Here is a 27,254-nt window from a genome sequence, read left to right as displayed (position 1 = left end):
CAAGCCGGGGCCCCCATCACAGCCCCCACTTTCTCCGTGAAGGAGGTGGTTGCTGAGAGTGGGCAGAGAGGGGCTGGAGGGGAGAGGACAAGGGCCAGCATGGCCACGGCAGGGAATGAGGAAGGCACGGAGCCAAGGAGGGCTGCTGAGAAGCCCTCGGTGCCCGGCGGATGTGGAGCCCCTGAATCTGTCTCGGTGCCAGTTGGCACAGCCGTAGGTTTCTTCAGCAGCCTGGGGGTGGGCGTGGAGAAGTGGCTTGTCACACGGCTCCGGGGCTGGGAACGGCTGAGCGGGCGTGGCGGAGAGGCTGGGTGAGGGGCTCGCAGCACTGGGAGACGTGGCCCCGGCACCTCCTCCATGGTCCCCAGGGACGCAGGGTCCGAGGTGGAGCTGGCAGGGATCGCAGATGCTGCTCGAAGGGAGGGAGGGTGGCATGTGGGAGTGGGAGAGGTGGAGGCCGTGAGCAGAGGGGAGATGGTAAAAATAAACCAGACAGTTGCTGACCTCTCGCATTGCCCTATGCCGAGCACGGTACCGAGAGCTCCGGGGCTCCTATCGGGGGGCCTCGCATCAGTCCTTGAGGCGGGGGTCGTGGATGTCATTCTCAGAGGAGGAAGCAGGGTCAGAGAGGCACAGGGACCTGCCCAAGGCTGGGCAGCTGGTCAGTGTCCACGCCCCGTTGGGCTCCAGAGTTGTCCAACTCCAGGGCTGTTCTGGGGGGCCAGGCTTCAGAGATGGAGAAGTTTTAGGGACCACATGGATCGGGCCCTGGGGCTGAGGGCGGAAGTGGAAGGAAAGGCGCTGGGTTGAGGAGCCCAGGAGCTGGGCTGGGCGGCCACCCTTCACACCTGCTCAGGAAGAGCTTCCTCTCAGACGCAGAGCCCTGGCTGGGCAGCAGGCCCTTCCAACTCAGAGTGCCCCTCTACAGGGGGCTGGCCTGGCTTCCAGAAACAGGAAAGGCCCTGGGAGTGGGAGGAGAGGAGTACCTTCTGGGCTGGGGACAGCATATGGCTGAGCCCTGTCCCCAAATGCTGTTCCAGGCCTACCTGCCCAGCAGCCTGTGTATGGGCTGCCCCTCTCCCACTACCCCGCTGTGGGAGGGGCCTAGATGGGCTCACGTCTGTGCGGGAGGGGCAGGCTTTGGAGAATGGAAGCCTCCAGGGCCGCTGGGGTTTCCAAGGCCCGGACAAGACACATGAATCAGGGTGGCCGAGAGCCTGTCGAGGCCAGGGCCGAGGCAGCCGGCCCTCTGGAGCGCCTGCTGCTCTCCTGGCTGCAGGGCAGTGGGAGGAGCCCTGTCGGGTGTAGGCTCCTGCCCCAGGCCCCTTAGGTGTCAGAGGAGCAGCATTGGGTATCAGAGGACCAGGATTCTGACCCGTGCCTGCAGGTCACAGTCCAGTGTTGCTTGGGGAGCAGACTCTGGGCCCAGGACTCAGCCCCTGGCCCAGCATGACTGTGTCCCAGAGACAGACTTGTGGGGGCCACAGCTGCTCAGCTTGGCTCTTCTGTCAGCCCCTAGAAGTCAGCCCTGTGAGTGAAGGAGCCTGGGCTTCGGGCTCACTGAGCTGTGTGCTCTTGGACAAAGCACTTCCTCATCTGGCCCTCAGTTTCCTCACCCCTGAGCAGAGGTGGCTGTCCCTGTGTCCCAGTGAGAGGGTCAAAGGAGACGGGTGTGGGCAGCGCTGGGCCCAGAAGCCTCCCCAGAGCGTGTTAACGTGAACGGCCACTACCCTCCGTCTGCCCCTGTCTGGCTGAGGCAAGAGGCGGAAAAGATGGCTGTGAGGCCATGGGCGAGTCTTGTTTAGCCTTCTGAGCCTCAGTTTCCTAATCTGCAAAATGGTGGTGGTGGGCGGGGGGCAGGACATGATGCTGTCTCAGCATCACCTGCAGTTGATTCGGTCCCTCAGGCTGTGTGCCATTTGCTGAGCCCCTGCCACCACCTCCGTGTTCCAGGTGAGGAGCCGGAAGAGGAACCGAAGGTGAAAACCCAGTGGCCGAGGTCTGCAGATGAGCCTGGGTTATACATGGCGCAGACAGGTAACTCGGGCCCGCCTCCCGTCCTCTGCGGCAGGCCCGACTGTGTGGCGTCTGGTGGCTTGTGTGCTTGGCGTGTGCCCGTCTGTCTGTGTCCTGGAGCTCAGTCGCGTCTCTCTGCCACTTGAGGCCTGTGGGCAGGGCTGGGTTGCCTCCTGAAGAGCCCGTCACTGGGATCAGGGTAGGAGGGTCCCTCTGATGCCCACCCTCACCCGCCATGCTGGTGCCCTATGAGACTGAGTGCTTGGGAGGTGCCCCCTGCCGCCGACGCTGTCCCTCTCTCGTAGGCGACCCAGCGGCTGAGGAGTGGTCCCCGTGGAGCGTGTGTTCCCTGACGTGTGGGCAGGGTCTGCAGGTGCGGACCCGCTCCTGTGTGTCCTCCCCCTATGGGACCCTGTGCAGCGGGCCCCTGCGGGAGACCCGGCCCTGCAACAATTCAGCCACCTGCCCAGGTATGCCCGTCCTCCTCCCTGCCCTGACTGCCTGCAGGGTTAGGTCCTGCCTGGGACTTGGGCAGATTAATCTTCCAAATTGGTTGGATCCCTCCTCCTTTCATTCAACAAACCTGACTGTCCCCAACACCATGCCAGCTCGCCCCAAGGCACTGGGGACACAGATGAATCAGACCAGGGCCCATACCGCTGGGCTCCGTTCTGGGCACGCCATTCCCCTGATGCCTGCGTCCTGGTAATCAAGGCTCGTCTTCTTACCCTCCTTGTCCTCCGTGTTCCCTGCGCTCTGGCCACACCGGCAGCCCTTGCACTTTCCCACCACCCTGCATTTGCTTATTCTTCCCCCACTCCCCCAGCCCCGCCAACCTTGGCTATTCAAATCCAACATGTCCTTTATGATCTAAGACAAATGCCACATTTTGTTTTAAATGAAGTCTTCCCTGACCATCTCCTTCTTTCTCTGGGCTCCTCCTCCCCAGGGAGCTTCTCTTAGACCCTTAAGCCCTCCTCAGTTGAGCATGTAGTTGTTGAGGAAATGCATGTGCCTGCCTGGGACAGGTGGTGACCTGCGGGGCAGGGCAGCTTCAGCCAGGCCTGCTCCTTGCTCCCCACGGGGGTGAAGTGCGTAGGCCACGCCAGCTCTTGCAGTGGATTTAGAGTAGGGCCTGCTTGGGGAGGGCTCTTGGTACCTGGGCGTGTGGCAGGAGCTTGCAAAGGGCTGGGGCAGAGCTGTGTTCCAGCGTGTGAGCTGATGTGTTGGTGTCCGTGTAGAGGTTCATGTTTCTTTGTGTGTCCATGCGCTTGGGGCTGGGAGGGGCATGTCTCTTGCCCCAGGCCTGCCATGTTGGATTCGGGCTCTGGGTCTGGGAGTGGGCTGGGGAGGGGTGGAGTGGGGTGGATCTTGGGTCCTTTCCTGGGTTTTCCCAGGAGAGGAGGACCCCTGGTTCACCTCCTGGGTGGGTCCTAGTTTCCTTGTTTGGGTGTCCACATGGGCTGTCCCGTGGGAGTTGGGAGACCAGAAGGCTGTGTCTTCCGTGTTCCCTCAGAGGGCGGCTTCCTGAGGTCCTGGGATATCACCCTGGCAACAGAACCCAGGACGGAGCCAATAAGGAGCGGCCGCAGAGCTGCGGAGCTCCTGATTGGCGGGCGGATGGGCAGGCACTGGCGGTGGTCGGGCCAAGGTGCCGCCCAGCCACCGGCCACGTGCTTCCTTGCAGTGCACGGCGTGTGGGAGGAGTGGGGGTCCTGGAGCCTGTGCTCCCGCAGCTGCGGGCGGGGGTCCCGGAGCCGGATGCGGACCTGCGTGCCCCCCCAGCACGGCGGCAAGGCCTGCGAGGGTCCCGAGCTGCAGACTAAGCTCTGCAGTATGGCCGCCTGCCCGGGTCAGTAGCGCCCACGTACTTCCAGACGGGCGCTGTCCAGCTGGGTGGGGGTTGGGAGACCCAGGGGAGGCAGTCAGGTCCAGTGCCCTGCCCTGGAGACCCCATAAACTTTGACCAAGCATGGGGAGACTGGAGAAGTATACCTGCCAGTTTGGGAGGTGACACCCAGCCCTGACTTGGGTTGACACACTGTGACCTTGTCAAAGGGGGCCACTCTTCCTCTGAGCCCTGGGCTGCCCTTGCTGTCCATAGCACCTTGATACCCATGGCCTGCTGGGCTGTGACAGGAACACAAGCTGGGCTGAAGTGCTAGCTAAGATCAGAGGCCACCCCTGCAGCCCTCTCCTTAGCCAGAGCTGGTGCCTTGGTGCTGCGTGGAGAGGAGTCCTGTGTTCCTAGCTGGTGCAGGCAGGCAGGAGGAGGCCCAGGCACCACCTGCCACTCCAGCCTCTAGTCATAGCCCCCTGCTACCGTCTGGCCTGGCTCCAGCAGGCTTTGCAGCCTCCCTGTGGTACTCGGCCCTCACCCCCCAACCCCGCCATCACACACCCTGCTCAACAGCCACCCCCGCTTGTGTCTCCCCATGCAGTGGAAGGCCAGTGGCTAGAATGGGGTCCCTGGGGCCCATGTTCCACATCCTGTGCCAACGGGACCCAGCAGCGCAGCCGAAAGTGCAGCATAGCGGGCCCAGCCTGGGCCACGTGCACGGGTGCCCTCACTGACACCCGGGAGTGCAGCAACGTCGAGTGCCCGGGTGAGTGCTGGGTCTGGGGTGGCAGGTGGCAGCCCTGGCCCTGGGGGTAGCCAGGGCCACTCATGTCCCCCCCTCTCCCACAGCTGCTGATGGCAAGTGGGGGCCGTGGAACGCATGGAGCCTGTGCTCCAAGACGTGTGACACAGGCTGGCAGCGCCGCTTCCGCATGTGCCAGGCCACAGGTACACAGGGCTACCCTTGCGAGGGCACCGGTGAGGAGGTGAAGCCCTGCAGCGAGAAGAGGTGTCCAGGTACTTCCCGCGCGACCCCAGGGGGCTCTGGGGGACAGGCATGTGGTCCTGGCTGAACCCTTCCCCTGCACCCCCAGCCTTCCATGAGATGTGCAGGGACGAGTATGTGATGCTGATGACATGGAAGAAGGCGGCTGCCGGCGAGATCATCTACAACAAGTGTCCCCCAAACGCCTCAGGTTAGAGGGGGCAGCCCTTCCTGCAGACCCCACCCACCCGGCCATTCCTGCTGCCCTTCCTCGGCCCCCAGCCCTTCGAGCTTCCGTCCTGAGGCGTGGAGGAATGCGGGTGCGAGCTCTGTCTCCGTTCCCAGCCCTCCGTCCTGTCGCCCTGCAGGGTCTGCCAGCCGCCGCTGTCTCCTCAGTGCCCAGGGTGTGGCGTACTGGGGACTGCCCAGCTTTGCCCGCTGCATCTCCCACGAGTACCGCTACCTTTATCTGTCAGTGAGTGTGCCCTGCTGGGCGGGGGCACCACAGGATCCGTCCCAGACTCTGCTGGGGGTGGAGGGAGCTTGATTCTCACTCCCACGTGCTTTGGCATATGCTGTGCCCACTTCTGCCTGGCTGTGCCTCTCTCGTCTGGCAAACTCCTACTCATACCTCAACGCCTGACTCTCAGACGTCTTCTTTTATCCCCGGTGCCTACCCCTCTGTTCCTGCAGCACCCTGAGCTTCTCAGTCACTTAGGTGCTTGTCTGTGTGCCCTGCTAGGCTGGGGCCTCCTTGAAGGCAGGGGCAAAGTTGGATTTGTTTTTGTATCCCTAGTGCCCAGCCTAGTGCCTGTCGTGGGGTGAGGTGGTGTCAGCGAGCGTGTGTCCATGTTGGTCTGCCTATAATTGGGTATTTGTTGTGCCTTTGCATTTCGAGCTTGTGTTTGAAAGAGAGAGTGTGCGTGTGTGTGTGTGCACGCCACACGCTCATTACACTCCAGAATGTGCGTGACCCCTTTGGGATAGGGAGGTACCCTGTTCCCACACTGTGCTTATCATCTTTTATGTGTACATCTGAGCACCGTTTTTCTCTAGATGTTTCTATTTCAGTCTCTTTTAAAGTATCTTTTGGGATTCTCTCTCTCTTTATGAGTCTCTTTCTTGGACTCTGTCTCCCCACTGAGCCCCTTTGAGCATCTCTGACCCTTTCTCCCTCGCTCTCCCCACGGCTTCAAGCAGTGGGTGGAATGGAGTGGAATGGGCCAGGGTCTGGTCCCAGCTCACGACACTTCAGTAACAGCAGCCCCCGTGTCACCTGCAGCTTCGGGAGCACCTGGCCAAGGGGCAGCGCATGCTGGCCGGCGAGGGCATGTCACAGGTGGTGCGCAGCCTGCAGGAGCTGCTGGCCCGGCGCACCTACTACAGCGGAGATCTGCTCTTCTCCGTGGACATTCTAAGGAACGTCACTGACACCTTTAAGAGGGCCACCTACGTGCCCTCGGCCGATGATGTACAGGTACCGTCCTGTGCTGCCAGGAGGAAGGAGGGCTGAGGGTGGAGCCCCAAACTGCAGGGAGAGGCTGGGCAGAGTCTGCCGAGGGTGGCAATGGTGGCTGTTCCCTGGGGCTCAGAACCCCTGACACTCTTCGCTCTCTCCCCAGCGCTTCTTCCAGGTGGTGAGCTTCATGGTGGACGCAGAGAACAAGGAGAAGTGGGACGACGCTCAGCAGGTGTGGGGCACAGCTTCTGGCTTCTCCCCCCGCCCTGCCCTGCCTTGGGCCCTTACACGCTCTGTCTCCAGGTGTCCCCTGGCTCTGTGCACCTGCTCCGTGTCGTGGAAGACTTCATTCACCTGGTGGGCGATGCTCTCAAGGCCTTCCAGAGCTCTCTGATTGTCACGGACAATCTGGGTACAAGGAGGCAGGCAGGGAGGAGGGGCAGAGGTGGCATAACCCAGACCACCGTCGGTGAGGGATGGTTTCTGAAGGGCTCTTACTATTTCTCTCTCTCTCTCTCCTGGGCTCGTCTTTCCCCCATTTAACCCCGTATCTGCGTCTTTCTCTCCACGTTCTTCCTCTCCTTCATCTCTGTTGTCCGTGTGTGTGCCTGGCCTCCTCCTCTGGGCTTGTACCAACCTCGGTGTCTGTGTCTACCTTCCCTGGTACGTGTCTCTCCATATCTCTCTCTTCCCCGGGTCTGTCCCCCTCTGTCTCCATCCTTCTGTCTGTCTCCGGTGCGGTCTGCCCGCCCTCCTCCCACTGCAGTGATCAGCATTCAGCGCGAGCCTGTCTCGGCCGTATCCAGCGACATCACGTTCCCCATGCGGGGCCGCCGGGGCATGAAGGACTGGGTGCGGCACTCAGAGGACCGCCTCTTCCTACCCAAGGAGGTGCTCAGCCTCTCCTCCCCAGGGAAGCCAGCCGCATCCACTGTCTCAGGCAGCCCTGGCAGGGGGAGGGGCCCAGGAACAGTGGCCCCTGGCCCAGGCCACTCCCACCAGCGCCTCCTCCCGGCAGACCCAGATGAGTCCTCCTACTTTGTGATTGGTGCTGTGCTCTACCGCACCCTTGGCCTCATCCTGCCACCCCCCAGGTGAGTCTCAGGGTTGGGTGGGTAGGGCCGTGGAAGGTCCTCTGCTGGCTGTGAAGGGATTCCCTGTATCCTCAGGGACCCCTGGCTGGGCTCTGGACACAGGGGCTTCTCAAAGACATCAGTGCCACTACCAGAGGCTGTGCCGGCATCCAGGGGGTGGTGGACTGAGCTCCAGACCTCGGGCACAGCCCTGAGCACCACTGAGCTAGCCCCTCCTCTGGGCCTTTGGCCCCTGGTAGCCCCTGCCACCCCCATCCAAAGCAACTTCAGGGTTTCTGACTGGGTCTGGGCACCTGCTGGCAGGAGCTGACCTCAGTACCTGTCCCCCAGGCCCCCATTGGCCGTTGCGTCCCGAGTGATGACAGTGACAGTGCGGCCCCCAACCCAGCCTCCAGCTGAGCCTCTCATCACAGTGGAGCTCTCCTACATCATCAACGTGAGTAGAGGCCCAGGCAGGGACCCAGGGTGTACCCCAACATAGGTGGCCAAAGTCCTGATGATGGGAAGGTGCTCTGTCCCTTGTGGCAGGCTGAACCTCTGACCTGCGGGAGCTGCTGTGGCCCCCGTGGTGTGGACAGAGGTCAGGGTGGTGAGTTTCCACCCTAGACTGCACTCATGTCTTCTGCTCCCAGGGCACCACGGATCCCCGCTGCGCCAGCTGGGACTACTCCAGAGCGTGAGTTGGGTGGCAGCTCTGGGTGAGGAAGGGTACAGCCCTGTGACCCCTCATCACAAAGGGTTCTCCTGCCTGGAAGGCAAGAGAGTTCCTTGGTGTCATCCTTGGCCTGTGGGGTCTCGAGCACATCCTGGGGCTCCCTGCTGTTCCCTCATGGATGTGGCCTTGCCCTGGATCCTGTCCTGGCGCAGTGGCCAGCACCAGGGGTGGGGCTGCAGAACTGGGCTGGTGCTCACTTCATCTCTCCCCACCCAAGAGATGCCAGCTCGGGGGACTGGGACACCGAGAGCTGCCAGACCCTGGAGACCCAGGCAGCTCACACCCGCTGCCAGTGCCAGCACCTATCCACCTTTGCCGTGCTGGCCCAGCCGCCCAAGGACCTGGTGAGTGGGAGGGAGCCTTCTGAGATGAGCAAGTGAAAAGGCCCCTGGACTGCCAGTGGCTATTGGTGACAGTGTTGGCAGGCACCTGGGTGATGCCAAATGTGCATCTTCAGGTGCACTTGTGGGGTTGCACATGGGTATCTGTGCTCTGGATGGTGCTCAAAATGATGACATGTGCCTGGGGTGTGTGGCAGTGGCTGATTGCGTGTGTCCCCTGGTTGTATGTGGAAGAGCGTGGGTGACTGAGTGTAAGTGTGTGTCCACGTGGATGACTGGGTCTGCTCTGCACACTCGTGCATGCAACAGTAAGAAGGTGTCACCCTGCGGGGCGCCCTGACGCTGCCCTCTCCCGGTAACCCACTGAATGTCTGCCCAGACCCTGGAGCTGGCGGGCTCCCCCTCGGTCCCCCTGGTGATCGGCTGCGCAGTGTCCTGCATGGCGCTGCTCACCCTGCTCGCCATCTATGCCGCCTTCTGGAGGTAGGTTTGACGAAGTCGGGGTGGCGGGGAGGTGGCCAGCCACACTAGCTTGGGCAGGGCAGCCAGCGCCTCTCTCTGCCTGCTGTGCCCGGTCAGGTTCATCAAGTCTGAACGCTCCATTATCCTGCTGAACTTCTGCCTGTCCATCCTGGCATCCAACATCCTGATCCTCGTGGGCCAGTCCCGGGTGCTGAGCAAGGCAGGTGCAGGCTCCTGGGGGTGCCAGGGGTGAGAGTGGGGAGAAGGGGAGAGGGCGGAGAGCGTCTGCTGGTGGCAGGATGTGTGTTTACGTGTTGTATGTCCTTCAGTGCTGGCCGTGTGTACACCCGAGCTGCACGTGGGGGTGAGAGCATGTGTGAAATAGTGTGTGTGAGCATACGTGAAGGCGTTGGAGAGCGGTGCGTACTCGAGCGAGGAACGTCTGTATACATCACTGAACATGTGTGAGCTGAGCGCCTGGGTGCGCATGTGTCGGGCAGGTGGCATTGGGCCTGCTCCCGTCTGCAGGCGTGTGGGAGCCTGAGCAAGGCCTCCTTTGCCACCTGCCTGTGGGTGACCTGTGCTGACTGTGCCCCTCGGCCTTCTCTGCACAGTGCCAGCACCGAGCATGCCAGGCACAAGGCCCGCCCGGCTGTGACGTGGCAGGTGCTCCTGTCTGTCCCGCTCCCTGCCAGCCCGTCTGTGCGTGGGCGGCCTGCCCACCGCCTCCCTGGATGCCGAGTGCTGTGTGTGTGTCACCAGGCCTGTGTCGTGCTGTGTGTGGGTGCAGGAAGGCGGGGGTGCCTGGCAGGGCTCTGTGGGGGGCGGGGCTCAGGTGGGCAGGCGTGGCAGCGCCCAGCAGCGGGGCGTGGGAAGCCTGGCGCCTCCCACCCTGGCGGCTGCTCAGGGCCCCTCCCTCCCGTTCCCTCTCCCTGCAGGGCGTATGCACCATGACGGCTGCCTTCCTGCACTTCTTCTTTCTCTCCTCCTTTTGCTGGGTGCTTACCGAGGCCTGGCAGTCCTACCTGGCTGTCATTGGGCGGATGCGCACCCGCCTCGTTCGCAAGCGCTTCCTCTGCCTGGGCTGGGGTGAGCAGGGCCAGTGCTGGACTCTGCCGCTGGGCCTTGGCGGGCAGGGGCAAAGAGAGAGGTTCAGCTTTGGCCCTGGCCCAGCTCTCTGGGTGCCGGGGTCAGCTGGGCTGGGAGTCTGGGAGATCGAGGGGGCCCTGAAGACCAGCAGCTGTCTCACTCTGGCGCCCCCGCTCCCCCAGGTCTGCCTGCCCTGGTGGTGGCCGTGTCTGTCGGCTTTACCCGAACCAAAGGATACGGTACATCCAGCTAGTACGTGAGCCTCCCGTGGTGGGCAGTGGGGGTCAGTGGATCTGCAGGTGGGGGTCAGGGAACTGGGCTGGGCATCAGGCCTTCTTGGGCTGAAATCCTGGCCCACGCCTGTTGAGGGTCTTCGGGCAAATTCCTCCCCATCTCTGAGCTTCAGTTTTTCTGACTATAAAAGAATGTGCTGGAATATTCTATTAGCTTAGGGCTCAGCCTTGTTCCATCCCCATGGTAGCCTTAGGGGCCAGGCCTGATGTTCTTGACCTTGGTTGGAGGGGAAACTGAGGCTTAGCAAGAGCCAGGGACTCCCTCCCATCCTGCCTGGGCGTGGCCTCCATTGGTGATGTGGGCACAGTGGCCTGGGGGGCCTGAGGGGTGGGCTTGGAGGGTGGTGAGGGAGCCTGTTGGGTGTCTGACACCCCTTTCCTGCCCTCACCCCAGCTGCTGGCTCTCCCTGGAGGGCGGCCTGCTCTACGCCTTTGTGGGCCCTGCAGCTGTCATAGTCCTGGTATGTGCCCCTTTCAGCATCCTGGGAGGGCCAGTGGCCCCAGAGGGTCATCTTCTCTGTCCCTCCACCGCCTCCCTGCACTCTGGCTCCCACCTGGGGGTTTCCCTGCCAGGAGCACACCTGGTGACCGTGTCTTCCCCCCTCCACACCACTGGGCCCACAGGTGAACATGCTCATCGGAATCATCGTCTTCAACAAGCTCATGGCACGTGATGGCATCTCTGACAAATCCAAGAAGCAGAGGGCCGGGTAAGGGGAGGGCCTCTGCCACTCGGCCTTTCTGGAAATGGTGCAGGGAGGAGGGGTCTTGGGTGTTCTCGGAGACTCAGGGCTCGAAGATATGACCGGAGCTCCCCAACCTTGGTGCATCAAGGTTGCAGGCATGGTGGGCACCCGGGGTGCCCCTCACCCACCCTAACCCAGCTCTTTCTCTCTCGTCTGCCCTCCCCCTCCCACCCCACTCGGGGCTCACTCTGCCCCATCTCCCGGCTTCCCATGTGTTTCCCTCCTTCTCCCGTGTCTGTGCCGCCCCCGAGGTCGGAGCGGTGCCCCTGGGCCAGCCTGCTCCTCCCCTGCTCAGCGTGTGGAGTGGTCCCCAGCCCCCTGCTCAGCTCAGCCTCGGCCAGGAACGCCATGTTAGTCGTGCCCCCTGGGGGCGGTGGGGCGGGCGGGGCAAAGGAACTGGGGGGGCAGTGCCCACGGTGGGGGGAGGAGGGATGTCAGCCCAGTGCCCTGGAAAGCTTGCCCTGCCCCCCAGCTGCCACGCACTCTCAGGGCCCGGCGATAAGGTGGCAGAGGGCAGGGGAGTGGGTGCCTGTGCCTCGCAGAGGTGCGGGTTCCTAAGCCCACCCTTGGCTCCCGCCCTGCCCCCACTCCCGGCTAATGTTCTATCCTGGCACAGCCCCACACCCCCAACCTACCAAGGCTCATAGACTCCTAGGCCCGTAGAATTTTTGAGCTATAGAACCTTAGAATTAGAATGATAGGATCTTAGAATAAGACAATCAGAAGCTAAGAATGTTAGAATGAGTGAATCATAGTCTTATCATCTGTCATGGAATCTGAGACTTAGCATTTTAGAGACATTGAATCTCACAATCAATTGGAGACAGAGAATCATGGAGGTAGAGAATTATTTCACTGAAACCCCTGCCCCAGGAGTTGAGAATCTTAAAATCCCAGCTTTGCAAGAGTAGAGCGAATCCACGAGGGCCTTAGGCCCAACCGCACACGCAGGGCTGGAAATCCTTCTGAGCCTCCCTGACCAGTGAGGTCCCGCTTTATCTTGTACACCTCCAAGGTCAGGGAGCTCACCACCTCTGGAGGTGTCTAGCACCACCCCTGCAAAGCCCCCTCTTGCTTGGGCTGCGATCTGACCCGGGCTGTCTGACCCAGCAGTCGAAAGACTGGAGTCAGCCAAGCTGGGTTTGTGTCCCAGCTCTGCCTCTCTCTGCCCAGCTGGGCACACTCCAGTTTCCTCATCTGTAAATTGGGATAATAATCCCATGCCTGTTCCCACGCCTGTTTAGTAGAGTTGTTTTGATCATGATTTGAAATAATGTATGTAAAGTGTTCAGTGTAGGGCCTGGTAGAGAATTGGTGGGTAATCAATGATAGCTCTTATTACTGTGATTACACTGTGATTAGACCCTCTCTTGGTCTTGGCTCTGCCTCCGGGGGCTTCAGAGACCACTGTGTCCACCCTCCTGCCAGGCTGAACAGCCCCGAGCCACTCTTCCTAGGACAGGTCTTGGCCCCCTGCCCACCTCTCTGCCTTGGCCTCTCCCGCTGTCGCCGCAGCACGCCGCCACCCTCTGCCTTGTCTGGAGCTGTGCCTGACTCTCCCACCGGGGGTGTTCTTGAGGCAGAGTGGGCTGGGTGTGGCACCTGGCCCAGGAGGGCAGGGCTGTCCTGCTGTCCCCTGTGCAGGGTAGCAGGTGGGGGAGGGGTGGGGCCAGCCTGGATGCTGGGGCCCATCTGCCTTTTTTCTCTGCCCTGCCCTGGCAAGGAGGCCAGGGGTGTGTAGATTTGGCCGTGACACCAGCTTTTGGCCCCAGCTATGATCCTTTTGCCAGGGCTCTGAGCAGCCACTGGGAGCCTGACACATCCTCCGTGGGGACCTGGGGGGAAAGAGCCTCTGCTTCACTGGTCCCGGCACCCCCATCTTCTCCCCAAGGATCTGTGCTCTGTGATGTCCCTCGCGTGCTCTGCCTGTTTAATCTTTCTGTCTGGGTGTCTCTGTCTGTCTCATGCTCTCTCAGTGTGGCTGTCGTCCCTCTGTGTCCCTCTTCCTCCCCTCCCCAGCCTACCCAGTTAGGCTCTGGGGATCAGCCCGGCCTGTGCATTCTTTAAACATGCCCCAGGTGATTCTGTGCAAACTGGGGCTGAAACGCATAGCATCTGCCTCTGTCTACTCCTCTCTGCTCCCACCATCCCTTTCCACCTTCTCCTTCTCTGGATGTGGCCTTTGTCTCTGGCTAGTCTCACTGTGTTCGTGTCCCCCTCCCCTGCTCCTGGTCCCTGCTCTGGCGCCCCCGTTCTCTGCTCTGTCTCTGTTCTCTGTCTCCCTGGCTCTGACTCCTCAGCCCCTCTCTGCTTGGGGACATTGCTGAGGTCCTGGGGTTTGGGGCCCTCCCAGTCTTGGGCAGCTGAAGGGCCCCAAGCTGAGTAGAGGCCCAGGCTCAGGCCACCCTGTCCCCTGGAGTGTCACCCTGAGGGACCCTCTGCTGCTGTCCCCCTCAGGGCGTCACTCTGGAGCTCCTGCGTGGTGCTGCCCCTGCTGGCGCTCACCTGGATGTCTGCCGTCCTGGCCATGACAGACCGCCGCTCAGTCCTCTTCCAGGCCCTCTTTGCCGTCTTCAACTCCGCGCAGGGCTTTGTCATCACCGCTGTGCACTGCTTCCTGCGCCGAGAGGTGGGCCAGCCGCTCCCTCCCTGCCTACCCGCCACACCCTGCCAGGCCTCTGGCTCCTCTGGGGAGAATTGAGGCCCCCACTGGGGTGCTTCGGGTCCCAGCTGGGCACAACTGCACCCCAGCCTTGTCCTTGGCCTCCTGGGGCTCCTTCATTTTCCTCTGACCCACCCCGGGCATCGTCACCGTTCCCCGGGCTGGGTGCGCTTCTTTCCTTCCATGCCTGCCGGGGTGCCTGGGTGGGAGGCCAGCTGTGGTCAGGGGCCCTGTGGTGGCCTCGGGCCCAGCAGGTGCCCTCTGGCCCCAGGTCCAGGATGTGGTGAAGTGCCAAATGGGCGTGTGTCGGGCCGATGAGAGCGAAGATTCCCCCGACTCATGCAAGAACGGGCAGCTGCAGATCCTGGTGAGCGAGAAGGCCTGGGCAGGGCATGGGTGGATTCCAGGTGCCCCCCATTCCTCCCATCCTGGGAGGCCACTCACCGTCCCCATCCACGGCAGGCAGGGGCCAGAGCCTGGCTTTGATTCATGGTCAGCCACCAACACCTGGGTGGCATTGGCCACATTCTTCCCCCATTCAGTTTCCCCACCTGGCAGGTGGGACTGGAGCAGACCATGTTGGGCTCTGCGGGGCGGTGCACTGGGGTGGAGTGCCGGGGCGGCACCTCTGGAAGGCAGAGTGAGCAGAGCTGGGCAGGGAGGGCCTTGGGCCCCCTCCCACCCTGATACATCGATCCCCCCTCTGCCCACCTGCTCTCTCTCTCTGCGCCTATAGTCAGACTTTGAAAAGGACGTGGATCTGGCTTGTCAAACAGGTGAGCTGCCAGGGCAGAGCTGAGCAAGGCCCCAGGGTAGGCAGGAGGGGGGAGGCCCTTCCGGGATCTGGCTGCTGGCATCCAGCTCTGGAGTCGCACAGCCCTGAGTTGGACCCAAGGCTGTGCATGCTGCTCACTGTGCACCGCTGGGCAAACAGCTTACCTCTCTGAGCCTCAGTCCACACACCTGGAAAGGAGAGAATACTGTCCTCCCAGGCAGGTGGGAGGCTTAGGGGCTCACATGAATCAGGGGACATCGGGCATGCAGTAGGACCCTGGGCACACAGTAGCTGTTATGTTGTTACCAGAATCTCTTTCCAGTGCTATCCCCTGGGGCGGTGCTGTCCAGGGAAGGGGAGGAGCAGGGCCTGTTGACAGCCTTGGGGCTGTGGGGTCAGAGGTCAGGACCTGCCACAACCCTGGAGCTGAGCATTGCCTCTGTTCCTTGCCCTGCCTCACCGCGGTCTTTATTAACCCCTCTGTGTGTGGGGAAGTACTAGCCACCAGCCATCTCTCCAGGACTCAGTTTCCTTTCCTGTCCGAACTCAGGGGCTTGGTACCTACTAGCCCAGGCAAGGGCCTGTGGGGGCTCCTCCTCCTCAGAACTCACCCCTGCCCTCCCACTCCGCCCCCAGTGCTGTTCAAGGAGGTCAACACTTGCAACCCGTCCACCATCACGGGCACACTCTCCCGCCTGTCCCTGGACGAGGATGAGGAGCCCAAGTCCTGCCTCGTGGGGCCCGAGGGCGGCCTCAGCTTCTCGCCGCTGCCTGGGAACATCCTGGTGCCCATGGGGGCCTCGCCAGGGCTGGGGGAGCCGCCGCCCCCGCAGGAGGCCAACCCCGTGTACATGTGCGGGGAGGGCGGCCTGCGGCAGCTGGACCTCACATGGCTGCGGCCCACCGAGCCGGGCTCCGAGGGGGACTACATGGTGCTGCCCCGGCGGACTTTGAGCCTGCAGCCTGGCGGTGGGGGCGGAGGGGGCGAGGATGCCCCACGGGCCCGGCCTGAGGGGACCCCCCGGCGGGCTGCCAAGACCCTGGCCCACCCTGAAGGCTACTCCAGCTTCCTGTCCATGGAGCACTCGGGCCTGGGGCTGGGCCCTGCCTACGGATCGCTACAGAACCCCTATGGGATGACCTTCCAACCGCCACCACCGACACCCAGCGCCCGCCAAGTGCCTGAGCCGGGGGAGCGCAGCCGCACCATGCCCCGCACGGTGCCCGGCTCTACCATGAAGCTGGGCTCTCTGGAGGTGAGGGCTGTGGGGTGTGGGGAGGGGGAGGTCTGCCCACCGTGTGCCGGAGATGTGTCTGAGTCCCATCAACCTCCCCAGGCAGAGCCACACCTTCGTCAGTGCACACACACACTGCGTCTCTCCCTCCGTTGTGCTCACGGCGGCTCTGAGGGATCCCGTGTCTCTGATCCCTCCCGCGAGCCTGGACTTCACACACTGAGCGTGCAGCTCTCCACTCACTCACGCTCGCTCCAGTGCCTGCTTTGGGGTGGCTGGTCAGGATGAGTCCTCCTTTCAGGAGAAGAGAGGCTTGGGCAAGGCACTGCGGTGTCAGGGAGGCCGCCTGAGGGGCTGAGCCGGGGCCTGCGTGGCCCGCAGATCCGGGGTCCAGCGGGGACGCTCAGTTTCCTCAGTGTAAAGTGGGGATAATGTAGTTGTCTTTTTGTAGGTTTTTTTGTGTGTTTTTTTTTGAGACAGGGTCTTATTCCGTCACCAAGGGTAGAGTGCAGTGGTGTCATTGTAGCCTCAGCCTCCTGAGTAGCTGGGACTACAGGTGTACGTCACCATGTCCGGCCTATTTTTTCTAGTTTTAATAGAGACGGGGTCTTACTTTTGCTCAGGCTGGTCTCGAATTCCTGGCCTCAAGCAATCCTCCCACCTCGGCCTCCCAGAGTGCTAGGATTATGGACGAGAGCCACTCTACCTGGCCGATATTTTGTTGTTTTGAGGACTGATTGAGTGATGTAAAGCGTTTATCTCTGTGTGGAGCAAGCAGGAAGTGCCAGGTAGTTGGAAATGGCTGCTGTTACCATCCCTGAAATGAGCCCAGCTGCTGCCCGCAGGCCTGTGGTGACCGACCCTGTCTTCCCTGGAAAACAGGCCCCTCTGTGTCCCTGCTCACGTGCCTTCTGTGGGTGCCTCACCTTCCCTCTGGCCTCCTAAAGCCTCCCTGCACAGGGTCACTGGGAACACGCAGGTGGTCGTGGCCCACCGTAGAACTCTAGAACATTCTAGAACTCTAGTTGGAGGGATGAAGGGTATGTAGATAAGGAAAGGGGCAGGCGTCATGCCTCAGACATGATTGATGTTCGGCTGCTCATGTTCGGCCTGAGAAACCTGCTCCTTGTTCTCTACATAAGGAAAATTAAGTTAGCAGCTAAAGGGCTCGTAAGTTTAGTTTTTCTCCCCAAATGTTTCTTGAACATTTGGTGCCCGCTCCTGCTGCAGATGGCAGAACAGGAAGGCGTAACAAAGACAAAACACTCGGGCATTAGAGAGGAGTGCACGCAGTAACCTGGCAGGTTTTGTTCTATGGACACCTGCCTCTTGGGCCACTCAGGAGGGGCCAGCACCAGGCTCCTCATGGGGCATGTCACAGTAATCGAGGCAGTGTTTTGAGGGGTCAGGGATGACATCCAGAATTCTGGGATGGGCAGCTGTGATGGGGTGGTGGCGTGGGTTTGGGTGGGAAATTACAAGGTGATTATCGGTTTAGGCACAAGCCATATGTGCAGTGCCTAGGGGGCTTCAGGCAGGGAGAGGGGTGAGGAAGGGGAGGGGGAGGGACAGGGAAGGTGCCAGGGCAGAGCGTGAGGGCCTAGCATTAGAGAAGCCAGGAGGCCAGGGGAGCGCACGAACAGCAAGAGGAAAGCCAGGGGAAGGGTGTCATGGGCCAGTGGGGTGAGTGCGTCCACCAGGCCTGGGACTTGGGAGACCCAGATTGTGGTCTTAGTATCTCCTGTAAGGGCCATGGGGCAAGTCCCTTCCTCTCCCCGGGCCTCAGTTTCCCCATCTGTAACCTGGGAAAGTTGGCCTCGGTCTCGTAATCTTCCCGGTGCCAATGTTATACGACCCTCAGGCTTCTCCTAAGTGCCACTAGGTGCTGCCTAAGCTTGCTGGGGCCTTGAAGGTGGCCTGGGGCACATGAAAACCAGGACAGGCAGGAAGGGCAGAGAGCCCTGGGCGGCAGGACCTGGTCTGGCAGGAAAAGGGGCAAGGTGGGGTCGTAGGGAGGTTTCTGAAAGCCTCACTCCCTTGTGTTTGCGGGACGAGCAGAGGGGTCCAGGGAGGGGAGGCTGTGCCTAGCAGAGAGAAGGGGGCTGGTGGGACAGAGGGTGGAATGCAGGACCTGGCTCTGTGACTCCAGGTGGGAACCCATGGCCCTGCCACCATGGAGGTCTGCACCGTGACCTTTGACCCGTGTGCGTACATCAGTGTGCGTGCAGTGAGGCCCGCAAAGCTGCCCCAAGAGGATTCCCAGCCCCTGGGCATGGGTGGGGGCACCTGGTGTCCTGTCTCATGTGGGTAAAAAGCTTTCTTCTCCTTCACTGCCTCCCTGTTGCTCCGTCAGCGAAAGAAGTTACGGTATTCGGACCTGGACTTTGAGGTAAGTGCTGTGTGCGTGCCGGGAGTGGGCCCTCTGTCTGCGGCGTCTGTCCCTGGAGGGGCCCCATGCCTGTGGGTGGGTGGCATCTTGCCACTGCTCTCCCCTCCCCTCCCCCAAGCCCTCAGCTCTGCGATGCAGAGAGTGCCCCGTCTCATCCCAGAGGGCCCGGTAGCAGGCAGGGATGTGGGGGGCCTGGGGTGCTGAGTGCCTGGGGCAGGGGGCTCGTGGTGCTGCCCCAGGGGAGCCCCCTCTGACGCCCTGTGGCTCCTAGAAGGTGATGCACACCCGGAAACGGCACTCAGAACTCTACCACGAGCTCAACCAGAAGTTCCACACTTTTGACCGCTACCGCAGCCAGTCCACGGCCAAGGTGAGGGCTCCTCCCATGGCTGCCCCTGTCCCGAAGCTCAGGGCCTGGCCTGGTGCAGTGGCCCCTGGGGTTGGACCCTGACCCGTGGCCCCCATTGCAGAGGGAGAAGCGGTGGAGTGTGTCCTCGGGTGGGGCGGCCGAACGGAGCGTGTGCAGCGTAAGTCCTCCTGGGCTGGGTGGGGTGAGGTGTGCTCTGAGGGACTCACTCCCTCCCTGCCCTCCTCCCCTGCCTCTGCAACCTCAGCCTGCCTCTCCAAGGGCCTACCCCGCAGCATGGCAGCAGTTCTGGGGCTGCTCAGCGGGTGGGGAAGGCGCTGTAAAGAGTCCACCAGGGTCTGGAGGGAGGATGGACAGACAGGAGACATGCCTCAGGGGCCACTCAGCACGGGAGCCCGCTCCGGAGCCTGGCAGATCTGCATCTGAATGCTGCTTTGACACCTGATTGCTCTGTAGCTTTGGGCTGTGCAGGCCCTCTGTGGGCCTCAGTTTGTTGTTCTATGCAATGGGTGAGAGGGTGTCATGGGCCCATCTCCACGGGCTCTTCTTGCTCCCTCCACAGGAGAAGCCCAGCCCTGGGGAGCGTCCTGGCCTGACCCAACATCGGCGACATCAGAGCTGGAGCACTTTCAAATCTATGACACTGGGCTCACTGCCCCCTAAGCCCCGAGAGCGGCTGGGTCTGCACCGGGCTGCAGCCTGGGAGCCCGCAGAACCACCAGACGGCGACTTCCAGACCGAGGTGTGAGTGCCACGCTGGACTGCCCACCGCATATAAATATATATATCTCTCTATTTTCACACTCCACTTTGGAACCACCCAGGAGCCAGCGCCCCCTCCCCTCTCCTGAGGGCTGGGCAGGGAGGCGCCATGGACTCGGCCAGGCTGGGGGAGCCACACATGGTGTGGCCTGGGGCCCCAGGGCCCGCCCTTGTTTCTCAGAGGCCCCCCGCCACCAGAGCCCCATCTTCACCCCAGCCTGTCTGTCCCTGTCCCGGGCTGGGGAGGGGGGAGGGGAACTTTGTTGGGAATAAACTTCACTCTGTGGACTTTGCTGCTGAGCCGTTCACTCCCCCGGGCGAAGGCCAGGCCTGGGGCTCTGGCTTCGTTCCGCCATCTTGGTTCACCTGGGCTGGCCTCGTCAGATCGTGTGGTGGGGTCGTGCCGGCCCTGACTAGGACAGGGCTGCCCAGGTTCTGAAGCCGTCTTTGTCCCTGACTCCCTGGGTGACCTTGCACACATCCCTTCCCCAGCCTGGGTGGGGTAAGCACATTGGGAATGTGGGATGGGACCTTTGTCGCTGGCCTTCTTCCATGGAGGTGGTTGTCAGGGCCACCATTCACTGGGACGTGGGGGCCAGTCCCCCCTCTGTGAAATGGGAATGGTAACAGCGCCCACCTCATGGGGTTGTCACGAAGATGAAACGAATCCATGTATGCGCAGCACTGAGCAAGCACCTGGCACAGGATGAGCCCTTTAAGGATTAGCTGTTATCACCTAGCTCCTGGTCGCAGGCCGCACTCTGTGCTGGGAGCTTCAAACACACGCCCCTGGCCCCTCGCAACCACCTTGATGGGAGGTTTTAGGTTGCCTGTTTCATGGATAGGACAATGAAGCCGGACATGGGGCATGTGTCACTCAAGGCCACAGTCAGCGGCAGAGCTGGGACTGTAAACCCAGGCTTGGTGGAGGTGGAGCTTCAGCGCAGCTTCGTGGGTCTTGACCTTCACGGCCGCGGGGAGCTGGGTTGTGGTGCAGACTCGCGTGTCAGGCTGGGCCAGGGCTCCGGGTGCCTGTGGGGTGGAGGAGCCGGGCTGGCGTGGTGCCAGGGGGCAGGGGCCGGAGACTCGTGCTGGGTCGTGTTCTTTGCACGCCCCAGTGAGTGGATCCTTGCTCAGTTTCTGGGCACAGGATCAGCATGTGGAAATGTCTTGCAGTGTGCCCCCTGGCTCTTCTGTGGTCAGGCACCAACTGGAGCAGGGACACAGGTCCCTGTTCACCTGGTCATTTAGCAATATGGCCACCTCTAGGCTCCTTTCCAGGGACTCTGGGGCATAAACCCAGGCCCTTGGAGGGCTGAGGGAGGAGATAGGCACTGTAGCAGTCTGGACGCAGGTGGTGGGGGACGGGACTGTTGGCCTCCCTGCGAGGGCTGAAAGAGGGGTGGTGGTCCCTTCAGAGCTGGGCAGGCCTTGGTGGCACAGGCTTCCCCTCTGTCTCATTCGAATCCTGCCCACTGTGAGACCTGTCAGAGGAGGCGTGTGGCAGAGTCCACCCCAGAGTCCATTCAGGCAGAGTCCACTGTGCTCCTAGGCCCTCGGAGCTCTGGGGACTCCGCCTCCCTCCCCCATCCCCACAGCCCGGGTGCTTCAGTGGACAAAGTGCTCACTCAGGCACCACCTCAACTGATCCTTCAAGGTAGATATCATGACTCCCCCACTTTACAGATGAAGAAATCAAGGCTCAGAGAGGGGCCATGACTCTCCCAAACTCCCACAGCTTGTGAGTGACTATCTTGGGGCTTGTGGCTGGGAGTGGCAGAGTCCAGTACCAGCCAGCTCAGGCACAAGGGAGCTTTGTTCACCCAGGAGTGCACGCTGCAGCGAGGACAGTGGTGGGTGTGTGTGGCTGGCCTTGGGTGATGGGACCCCGGGTCAGAGTGCCACCAGATGTTCTGGCTTGCTCTGCCGTGTGTGTGTCGGCTTCATTCTTTCAGGCAGGCTCCCCCATCCCCCTGGGCCCACTGGGCTTCCTCTTAGCAGCTCCCATCACTCAACTTTGCCCCCAGAGGGGAAGAAACATCTTTCCTGAATTCTAATTAGAAAACCCCCAAGGAAGGAACGGCTCTGATTGGCCCCAGGCAGAGGGGTTTGGCACTGTGATGGGCAGTCCCTGCAGGACCAACAGGGAAGAGGGAGAGGGAGAGGGAGCAGGTCTCCAAAAAAGGGGGGGCCTGTTCCTAGGAGGGGGTTCACACAAAGCTCCCATCCCTGACCTTGTGCCAGCAGACGGGGCCCCACATCCTGGGCCACCTGTCTTTCCCTGTGCTCCTGCCTCTCTCCTTCCCGGCCCTGGGCTCCGCTGGCCTCCACCTCTGGGGCTCCCTGGGCCGAGGTATGATGTGCATGTGCCTCCCCTCTTGTTGTCTCTTGCTTTGCATCTGGATTGTGGAGGAAGTTTAGTATTCATGTTGTTGACTCTGTTCAAACAGCAACCACAGCTGCCAGCAGCGGCTCCTGACAGCTTTGAGACCTGCCACTTAGCTTTCCTGGGGTGGGGGCTGTGCTCCTTGCCACCCATCAGTCTCTCCTACCCCAGGGACTGACTTACCGTGTGACCTTGGACAGGTCACAGGACCTGGCCTGACTTGGGTTTCCTTATCTGTAAAATGGGTTGGCCTGATAGCCCTTCTATTTGGTCTAATATCTCACAACCTGTCATTTCTTTCCTGGACTCAAGTTTCTCATCTCGTAGCCCTCCTTACTTTCTCTGGCTCCAGGCCACTTCCCTCCTTAGACACCTTCCATGGGTCCTAGAATTAGCCCAGAATGCAAGGCCCTTGGTGACAGGGCCCTCGCCTCTCACTCCTGGCCCATCCCTCTCACCCCCACACCTGTGCACACACCATTCCTTCTGCAACTGCCTGCTCACACAGACAAACTCCTTCATCCTTGCAGAGCTAGCCTAAGTAGCCCATCTGCGATGCTGTCCCTGAACTTCCTGGCCCTGCAGTCAGCACTCACTGGGCCCCTGTAGCCCTTAGCACACACTGTCACTACTGCACTGATCACAGAATTGCTGTCATCTGTGTCAACCTCATTTGGGTTCGTGCACTCAGCTGAGGCCCACGTGAAACAGGGATCAGTGGGTCTCTACTGAATCAAGGTTGCAACGCACAAATCTCTGAGCATTGGTTACCTCATCTGCAAAATGGGTTAATGATAATCCCTACCTTGTCATCCTCACTGTGCATCTGGAGCATGACTCAAAATGATTCATGGGAGGCATTTTGTAAGTGTCATCTACTCCCAAGGGTGATGGCCTCAGGCCATCCTAGACCCCAAGAGGGAAGCCCTCCTTGGCTGCTGTCCAGGGTGCTGAAAAGGACTTGTCTTCTCCCGAAAGGTGAGAAGACAAGACTGAGGCCCACCCAAGCTCAGCTGCTGCCTTGCCTTGCCTTACAGACCGTGGCTGGGTCATGAGTGAGCAGACCATTCCTGCCTTCTTGGGACTAGACCCTGGGGGAAGACTCTGGAGGGCGTACGACAAAAATACAATGTAAATTACATATGTAATTTACAATTTTTCTAGTAGCCATTCTTTACAAGCTTAAAAAGGTGAAATTAATTTTAATAACATATTTAGCCCAATATTACTAAAAAAATGGTCATTTCAACATATAATCAATATAAAAAATTACTGAGATATTTTACATTGTTTTTTTCGTACTAAGTCTTTGAAATCTAACATGCGTTTTACACGTACAGCGTGTCTCAGTTCAGTCTCACCACATTCCAAGTGCTCAGCACCCCCCTTGCTGGACAGCACAGCTTTAGGCAGAACGGCAGCAGTGGCCAGCACCGGTCAACTCAGTGCCTTCTGCGGAAAGGGGGTACATCACCGTGACCTGCCTTGCTGGGTCATGGAGAGTGTTCAAGCAGGTGACAAGGGAAAGTTCCTGCCCAGTGCCAGCATGGAGGGGGTCCTAAGTCAGTGTTCCTGGAATCTAGATATCTGAGGGTACAGGTGGTCAGGGAGGGGGTGCTGGGGAAGCCGGAGAAGGTCCTGAGAACTGTGGGCTGGGGTCAGGCCCAGTGCAGCAGGGCTGGGGGGAAGCGCGTCCCTGCCCCACAGCCTGTCTTCTTCCCTCCCACCTTCAGTCCCAGCCCCTCAAGAAGGGAAGCACGTTGAGGCTGGCACTGGAACAGACACTTTAAAACTCAATTGGGTTTAATTCACTTCCATTAAGCACCAATTAAAAGGCAATTAGGTGGCCTGAGGGACGACCTGGGTGTGGGATGCTGTTGACTTCTGCTTCTCTGGACTCATTTCCCTCCCGGCTTCCTCGTGCCCACCCCGGCAGCGCCAGATGGGGCTTTGCTAGGTCCAGTCCCCAGTACCCCCCATATTTCTCTCTCCACTCCTTCAAGGGCAGCAAGTGAGCCAGGACAAGTCCAGGAAGATTCCCCCTCCCCCCACCTCTCAAGCCCTGAGAACACATGCCGAGTGCCCAGGGCAGAGGAGGAGACTCCATTGATGGTTTTGGCCTTTAATGGGAAGCCAAGGAAGCATGTTGGACTGGGGACTAGCATGATAAGATTTACTTACTACCAGGATTCCTCTGGGTGGATGGGAATGGATTGGCAGGGGGGACATTGAAGAGTGAGTGTGGATGCAGAGAGCCAGTGAGGAGGTTGTCCGTAGGAAGGAGACTTTAAGGACAGGGTGCTGTGCAGCAGGGTAGAGTCCATGTGTGTGCGGTGAGTAGGAATGTCAGCCCCTGGTATGGGCTGAGTACGGGAGAGGAGCCAAGGATGACACTTGGGCTTCTGTCCCACATACCTGCCTGGAGGACCATGCCATTAGCTTAGGGGCACAGGAAGAGGACCAACTTTGGGGGAGACCATCATGAATTTGGCCTTGGGCATTATCTTACTCTGTTTTGTGTTGCTATAGCAGAATATGGGAGGCTGGGAAATTTATAAAGAACAGAGATTTACTTCTTACAGTTCTAGATATTGGGAAGTCCAAGGTCAAGGGGCCTGCATCTGATGAGGGCCTTCTCACTGCATCATCTTATGGCAGAAGGCAAAAGGGCAAGAGGCTGAATGCACAGCCCTGAGACCTTTTATAATCAGCATTAATCCATTTGTGAGGGGTGGAGCCCTCATGACCTAAACACCTCCCATCAGGCCCCACCTCACAACACTGTTCCATCGGGGATCAAGTTTCCAACACGTACGTCTGGGGGGCAGACCAGAGCAGGCATCCTCATTTTGACATGCTCAAGGGGAGACCTCACTTGGAGAAGGAGAAGGTAGGTGGTTGGACATAGGGCTGGAACCCAGAAGAGGGGGCTGGGCTAGAGTCATTGATATGGAAGGAAGCCTGGTTGAAGTGGGCTGTAGAGTGGGTGGGAGGTGAAGAAATGCAGGCCGTGTAGGCAATTCTTGACATGAAGCTTTGAAAGGGGGAGGGAATGCTCAGGGCCTACTGTAGTCTCTGTAGTGAATTAGCTGGCGAGGACAGTGGAAGGTCTCAACCCCAAGATCCTACATAATGACAGACCAAAAATAACCAGCCCTACTGCCCTGGAGGCAGGGTCCTGAGACCCAGTAATGGACATCATCGCAGAGATTGACTCTGCTTGTTTGCTGGGCTGCAGGCCAGCCACAGTGCCTGGAGGTGGGATGGGAGGGTGCTAGGAGTGGGGACCTTTTGGGAGGAGAGAAGTCAACTCCATGGGGAAGATGGAGATGCAGGAACAGTACTCAGGCCCCTGCAGCCCTCGCCCTGCTCCTCCAGAGCGGGCAGAAGCAGGGGTGAACCCTTCCTCCCTGGCCTCAGCTTCCCACTGGGCCTGCTCCAGGCTGGTATGTCCCCATCTCATGTGGTGCCACAGCACAGCCATCAATCCAATGTCCCTAGAGTCAACCAAGAAAGTCAATATTTAATTTGGGCACCATGTTAATGCCATCGATCGCCAGCTGCCCCCACCCTTCCTCAGGCTCATTTGTCACTTCCCACTCGCTGGGGGTGGGGTAGGGTGCTGGAACCCGGTGGAGGCGGAGCTCAGCCTGACATGGCTTGGGAAGGCTGGCCTGCCTGTGGGGGTGTCACCCTGGGTCACCAGCTTCCTGGCTCTTGTCCCTAAGAATCTCTGATCTGCTTGTCTGAGTTTCCTGAGCCCCACCCTGGGGAGGGTGGTGAGGTAAGGAGGGCAGGTCAGCAGCGACTGAGTCTGGTTCCCTGTGGGGCTCCTACACAAAGCAGGTGCTGCTGGGGCCTGAATGGGTGAGGGGAGGCTGGAACCTCTGGAACGTGCAGCTGTGAGAGAGAAGTGACAGCAGATCTCGAAACCCAGCACCTGGCTTCTGCCCAGGACCTGGTGTCTGTGTGATCCTGGGAAACCCACACGAGGCCCCTGAGCTGAGGGTGCATCTCTAGGCCCCAGAGAGGGGCTGGGGGGAACTGTTGAGCTTAGAGGCTTAGGCCCTAGCTGGGCAGCGAAAGGGAGGCAGGGGGAAGGGCAGGGCCCACTTCCAGGCTGGGTTGGGTCTCAGTTTCCTCTGTTTGCTCCGGTTAGCTCTATGAATCCAAGTGGGGCAGGTGGGCTATGCCTCAGCATTGCTCCCCAGCCAGGCCCACCACACTCAGGGAGAAAATGGGGTCTGCTTTGGGGTCCAGGCTTGGGCTCCAGTTGCAACTCTACCCCCAACTTGCTGAGTGACCTTGGGCAAATTAAGTAATTTCTCTGAGCCTTAGATGCCTCCTCTGAGAGATCTCTGAGGCCTTGGTCACTTTGTACAGTTTTTAGAGGGTCACAGATGGGCAGGGGCAAGCCTTGTTGGTCCAAGGGGGTATCCCCAGAGTTCTCACATTGAGCAGCTGCCAAACCTGGTGTGGCCTCGAGAAGCTGCCAAAATGCTACTGTCTTTTTCCTGGGGTCACTTGTTACCAGTCAGGCCTGGGCCACAGTGACCTCATTATCCCAAGCCCACAAGCCATGACCATGTCACTAAGGGGACGTTGGGCAAGCCGTACCTTCTAGCACTGGGTGACCCAATGGGCGGACCGAGTCCAGGTTGGGACACAGGCAAGGCAGTAACGACACGTGTACACACACGCACATGCAGAAAGGAATTCTGCTTCAAGGAACTTAACCTGAATTTTGCAATTGAAAATCCAAAGAAAAGTTTCAGCATGCATGCAAGTGTTATGCTTCATGGATTAGTATTATTTCTATTATGAATTATGGGATGCCAGACTCTTTTCAATGGGCAGGCATGTAAATGTCTTAATCTGGCCCAGATGACTGTCATCCTGAGCTGCCCAGTGACTCCTCAGTGGCCTTGCTGAGCCACTCTGAGCCACCGAGTCAAGCCTCGAGCCAGGAGAACTTGGTCATTTATTTATTCAGTAAACATTGTCTGATGCCAAGCCTGTGCTAGGCCTCAGGCTGGGCACTGACCACATAAAGGTGAGGAAGACAGTCTGTGAGCAGGATGCCAGGGCGGAGGAGCTGAGAGAAGGGTTGGATTCTGTCTCCAGGGGCCTCCCATTGCTCTTTGACTAAAGTGAAGGCACCTCATTGTGTCCGGCTTGTTCTGGCCCCTGCGCACTGCTCCAGGTCTCCTGCACCTGGGCCGAGCTCCAGCCTCCACCTCCTGTCCGCTCCTCCAGCCCCAAGGCCTTTGCACTTGCTGTCCCCTCCACTTGCAAGGCTCCTCCCTGGCTCTCTGCTTTGCTGGCTTCTTGTCCTTTGATTACTGCCCCAATGCCACCCCCTCAGAAAGGCCTTCCTTGACTACTCCTTGCCGCCTCTGAGTCACTTTTGATCACATCACCTTAATCCGTGCATGGTACTATTTTTTCTGATCTGAACTTACATCATCTGTTTCCTGTTCACTGTCTGTCTCCCCCACTGGACCATGAGCCCCTGAGGGCAGGACAGGGTCATACTCATGTATATACCATTGCCTGGCACATGACAGGAACTTACTAGATAGCGCTGAGTGAATGAGGGGACATCAAGAGGGGGTGTCCAGGAAGCAGTTAGAGCTGC

General features: G+C 60.0%; 1 protein-coding gene across 9 annotated transcripts in view; it reads left to right on the top strand.

The window, feature by feature from the left end:
* Positions 1-19,523, top strand: part of ADGRB2 (adhesion G protein-coupled receptor B2) — a 36,256-nt gene extending 16,733 nt beyond the window's left edge. The window contains exons 3-31 of one of the 9 annotated variants that reach the window (XM_075995977.1): positions 1,954-2,037; positions 2,322-2,486; positions 3,704-3,868; positions 4,458-4,622; positions 4,706-4,873; positions 4,951-5,052; positions 5,210-5,316; positions 6,124-6,318; positions 6,464-6,532; positions 6,604-6,712; positions 7,067-7,394; positions 7,725-7,830; positions 8,027-8,070; positions 8,327-8,453; positions 8,830-8,933; positions 9,030-9,132; positions 9,851-10,001; positions 10,184-10,253; positions 10,689-10,755; positions 10,919-11,004; positions 11,292-11,390; positions 13,498-13,669; positions 13,974-14,069; positions 14,439-14,478; positions 15,114-15,733; positions 18,066-18,101; positions 18,376-18,471; positions 18,572-18,628; positions 19,031-19,523. In XM_075995977.1, the coding sequence (XP_075852092.1) occupies positions 1,954-2,037; positions 2,322-2,486; positions 3,704-3,868; positions 4,458-4,622; positions 4,706-4,873; positions 4,951-5,052; positions 5,210-5,316; positions 6,124-6,318; positions 6,464-6,532; positions 6,604-6,712; positions 7,067-7,394; positions 7,725-7,830; positions 8,027-8,070; positions 8,327-8,453; positions 8,830-8,933; positions 9,030-9,132; positions 9,851-10,001; positions 10,184-10,253; positions 10,689-10,755; positions 10,919-11,004; positions 11,292-11,390; positions 13,498-13,669; positions 13,974-14,069; positions 14,439-14,478; positions 15,114-15,733; positions 18,066-18,101; positions 18,376-18,471; positions 18,572-18,628; positions 19,031-19,216 (3,917 nt within the window). In that variant the 3' untranslated portion in view covers positions 19,217-19,523. Of the gene's footprint in view, positions 1-1,953; positions 2,038-2,321; positions 2,487-3,703; positions 3,869-4,457; positions 4,623-4,705; positions 4,874-4,950; positions 5,053-5,209; positions 5,317-6,123; positions 6,319-6,463; positions 6,533-6,603; positions 6,713-7,066; positions 7,395-7,724; positions 7,831-8,026; positions 8,071-8,326; positions 8,454-8,829; positions 8,934-9,029; positions 9,133-9,850; positions 10,002-10,183; positions 10,254-10,688; positions 10,756-10,918; positions 11,005-11,291; positions 11,391-13,497; positions 13,670-13,973; positions 14,070-14,438; positions 14,479-15,113; positions 15,734-18,065; positions 18,102-18,372; positions 18,472-18,571; positions 18,629-19,030 lie in introns of all 9 variants that reach the window. The other 8 variants (XM_012765447.3, XM_075995982.1, XM_075995981.1 and 5 more) reach the window with 8 other exon arrangements.
* Positions 19,524-27,254: the final 7,731 nt, after the last annotated feature.

Source organism: Microcebus murinus, chromosome 2 (assembly GCF_040939455.1).
Source record: "Microcebus murinus isolate Inina chromosome 2, M.murinus_Inina_mat1.0, whole genome shotgun sequence".
Taxonomy (NCBI): Eukaryota; Metazoa; Chordata; class Mammalia; order Primates; family Cheirogaleidae; genus Microcebus; species Microcebus murinus.
This window is presented reverse-complemented; position numbering and strand designations above follow the sequence as displayed.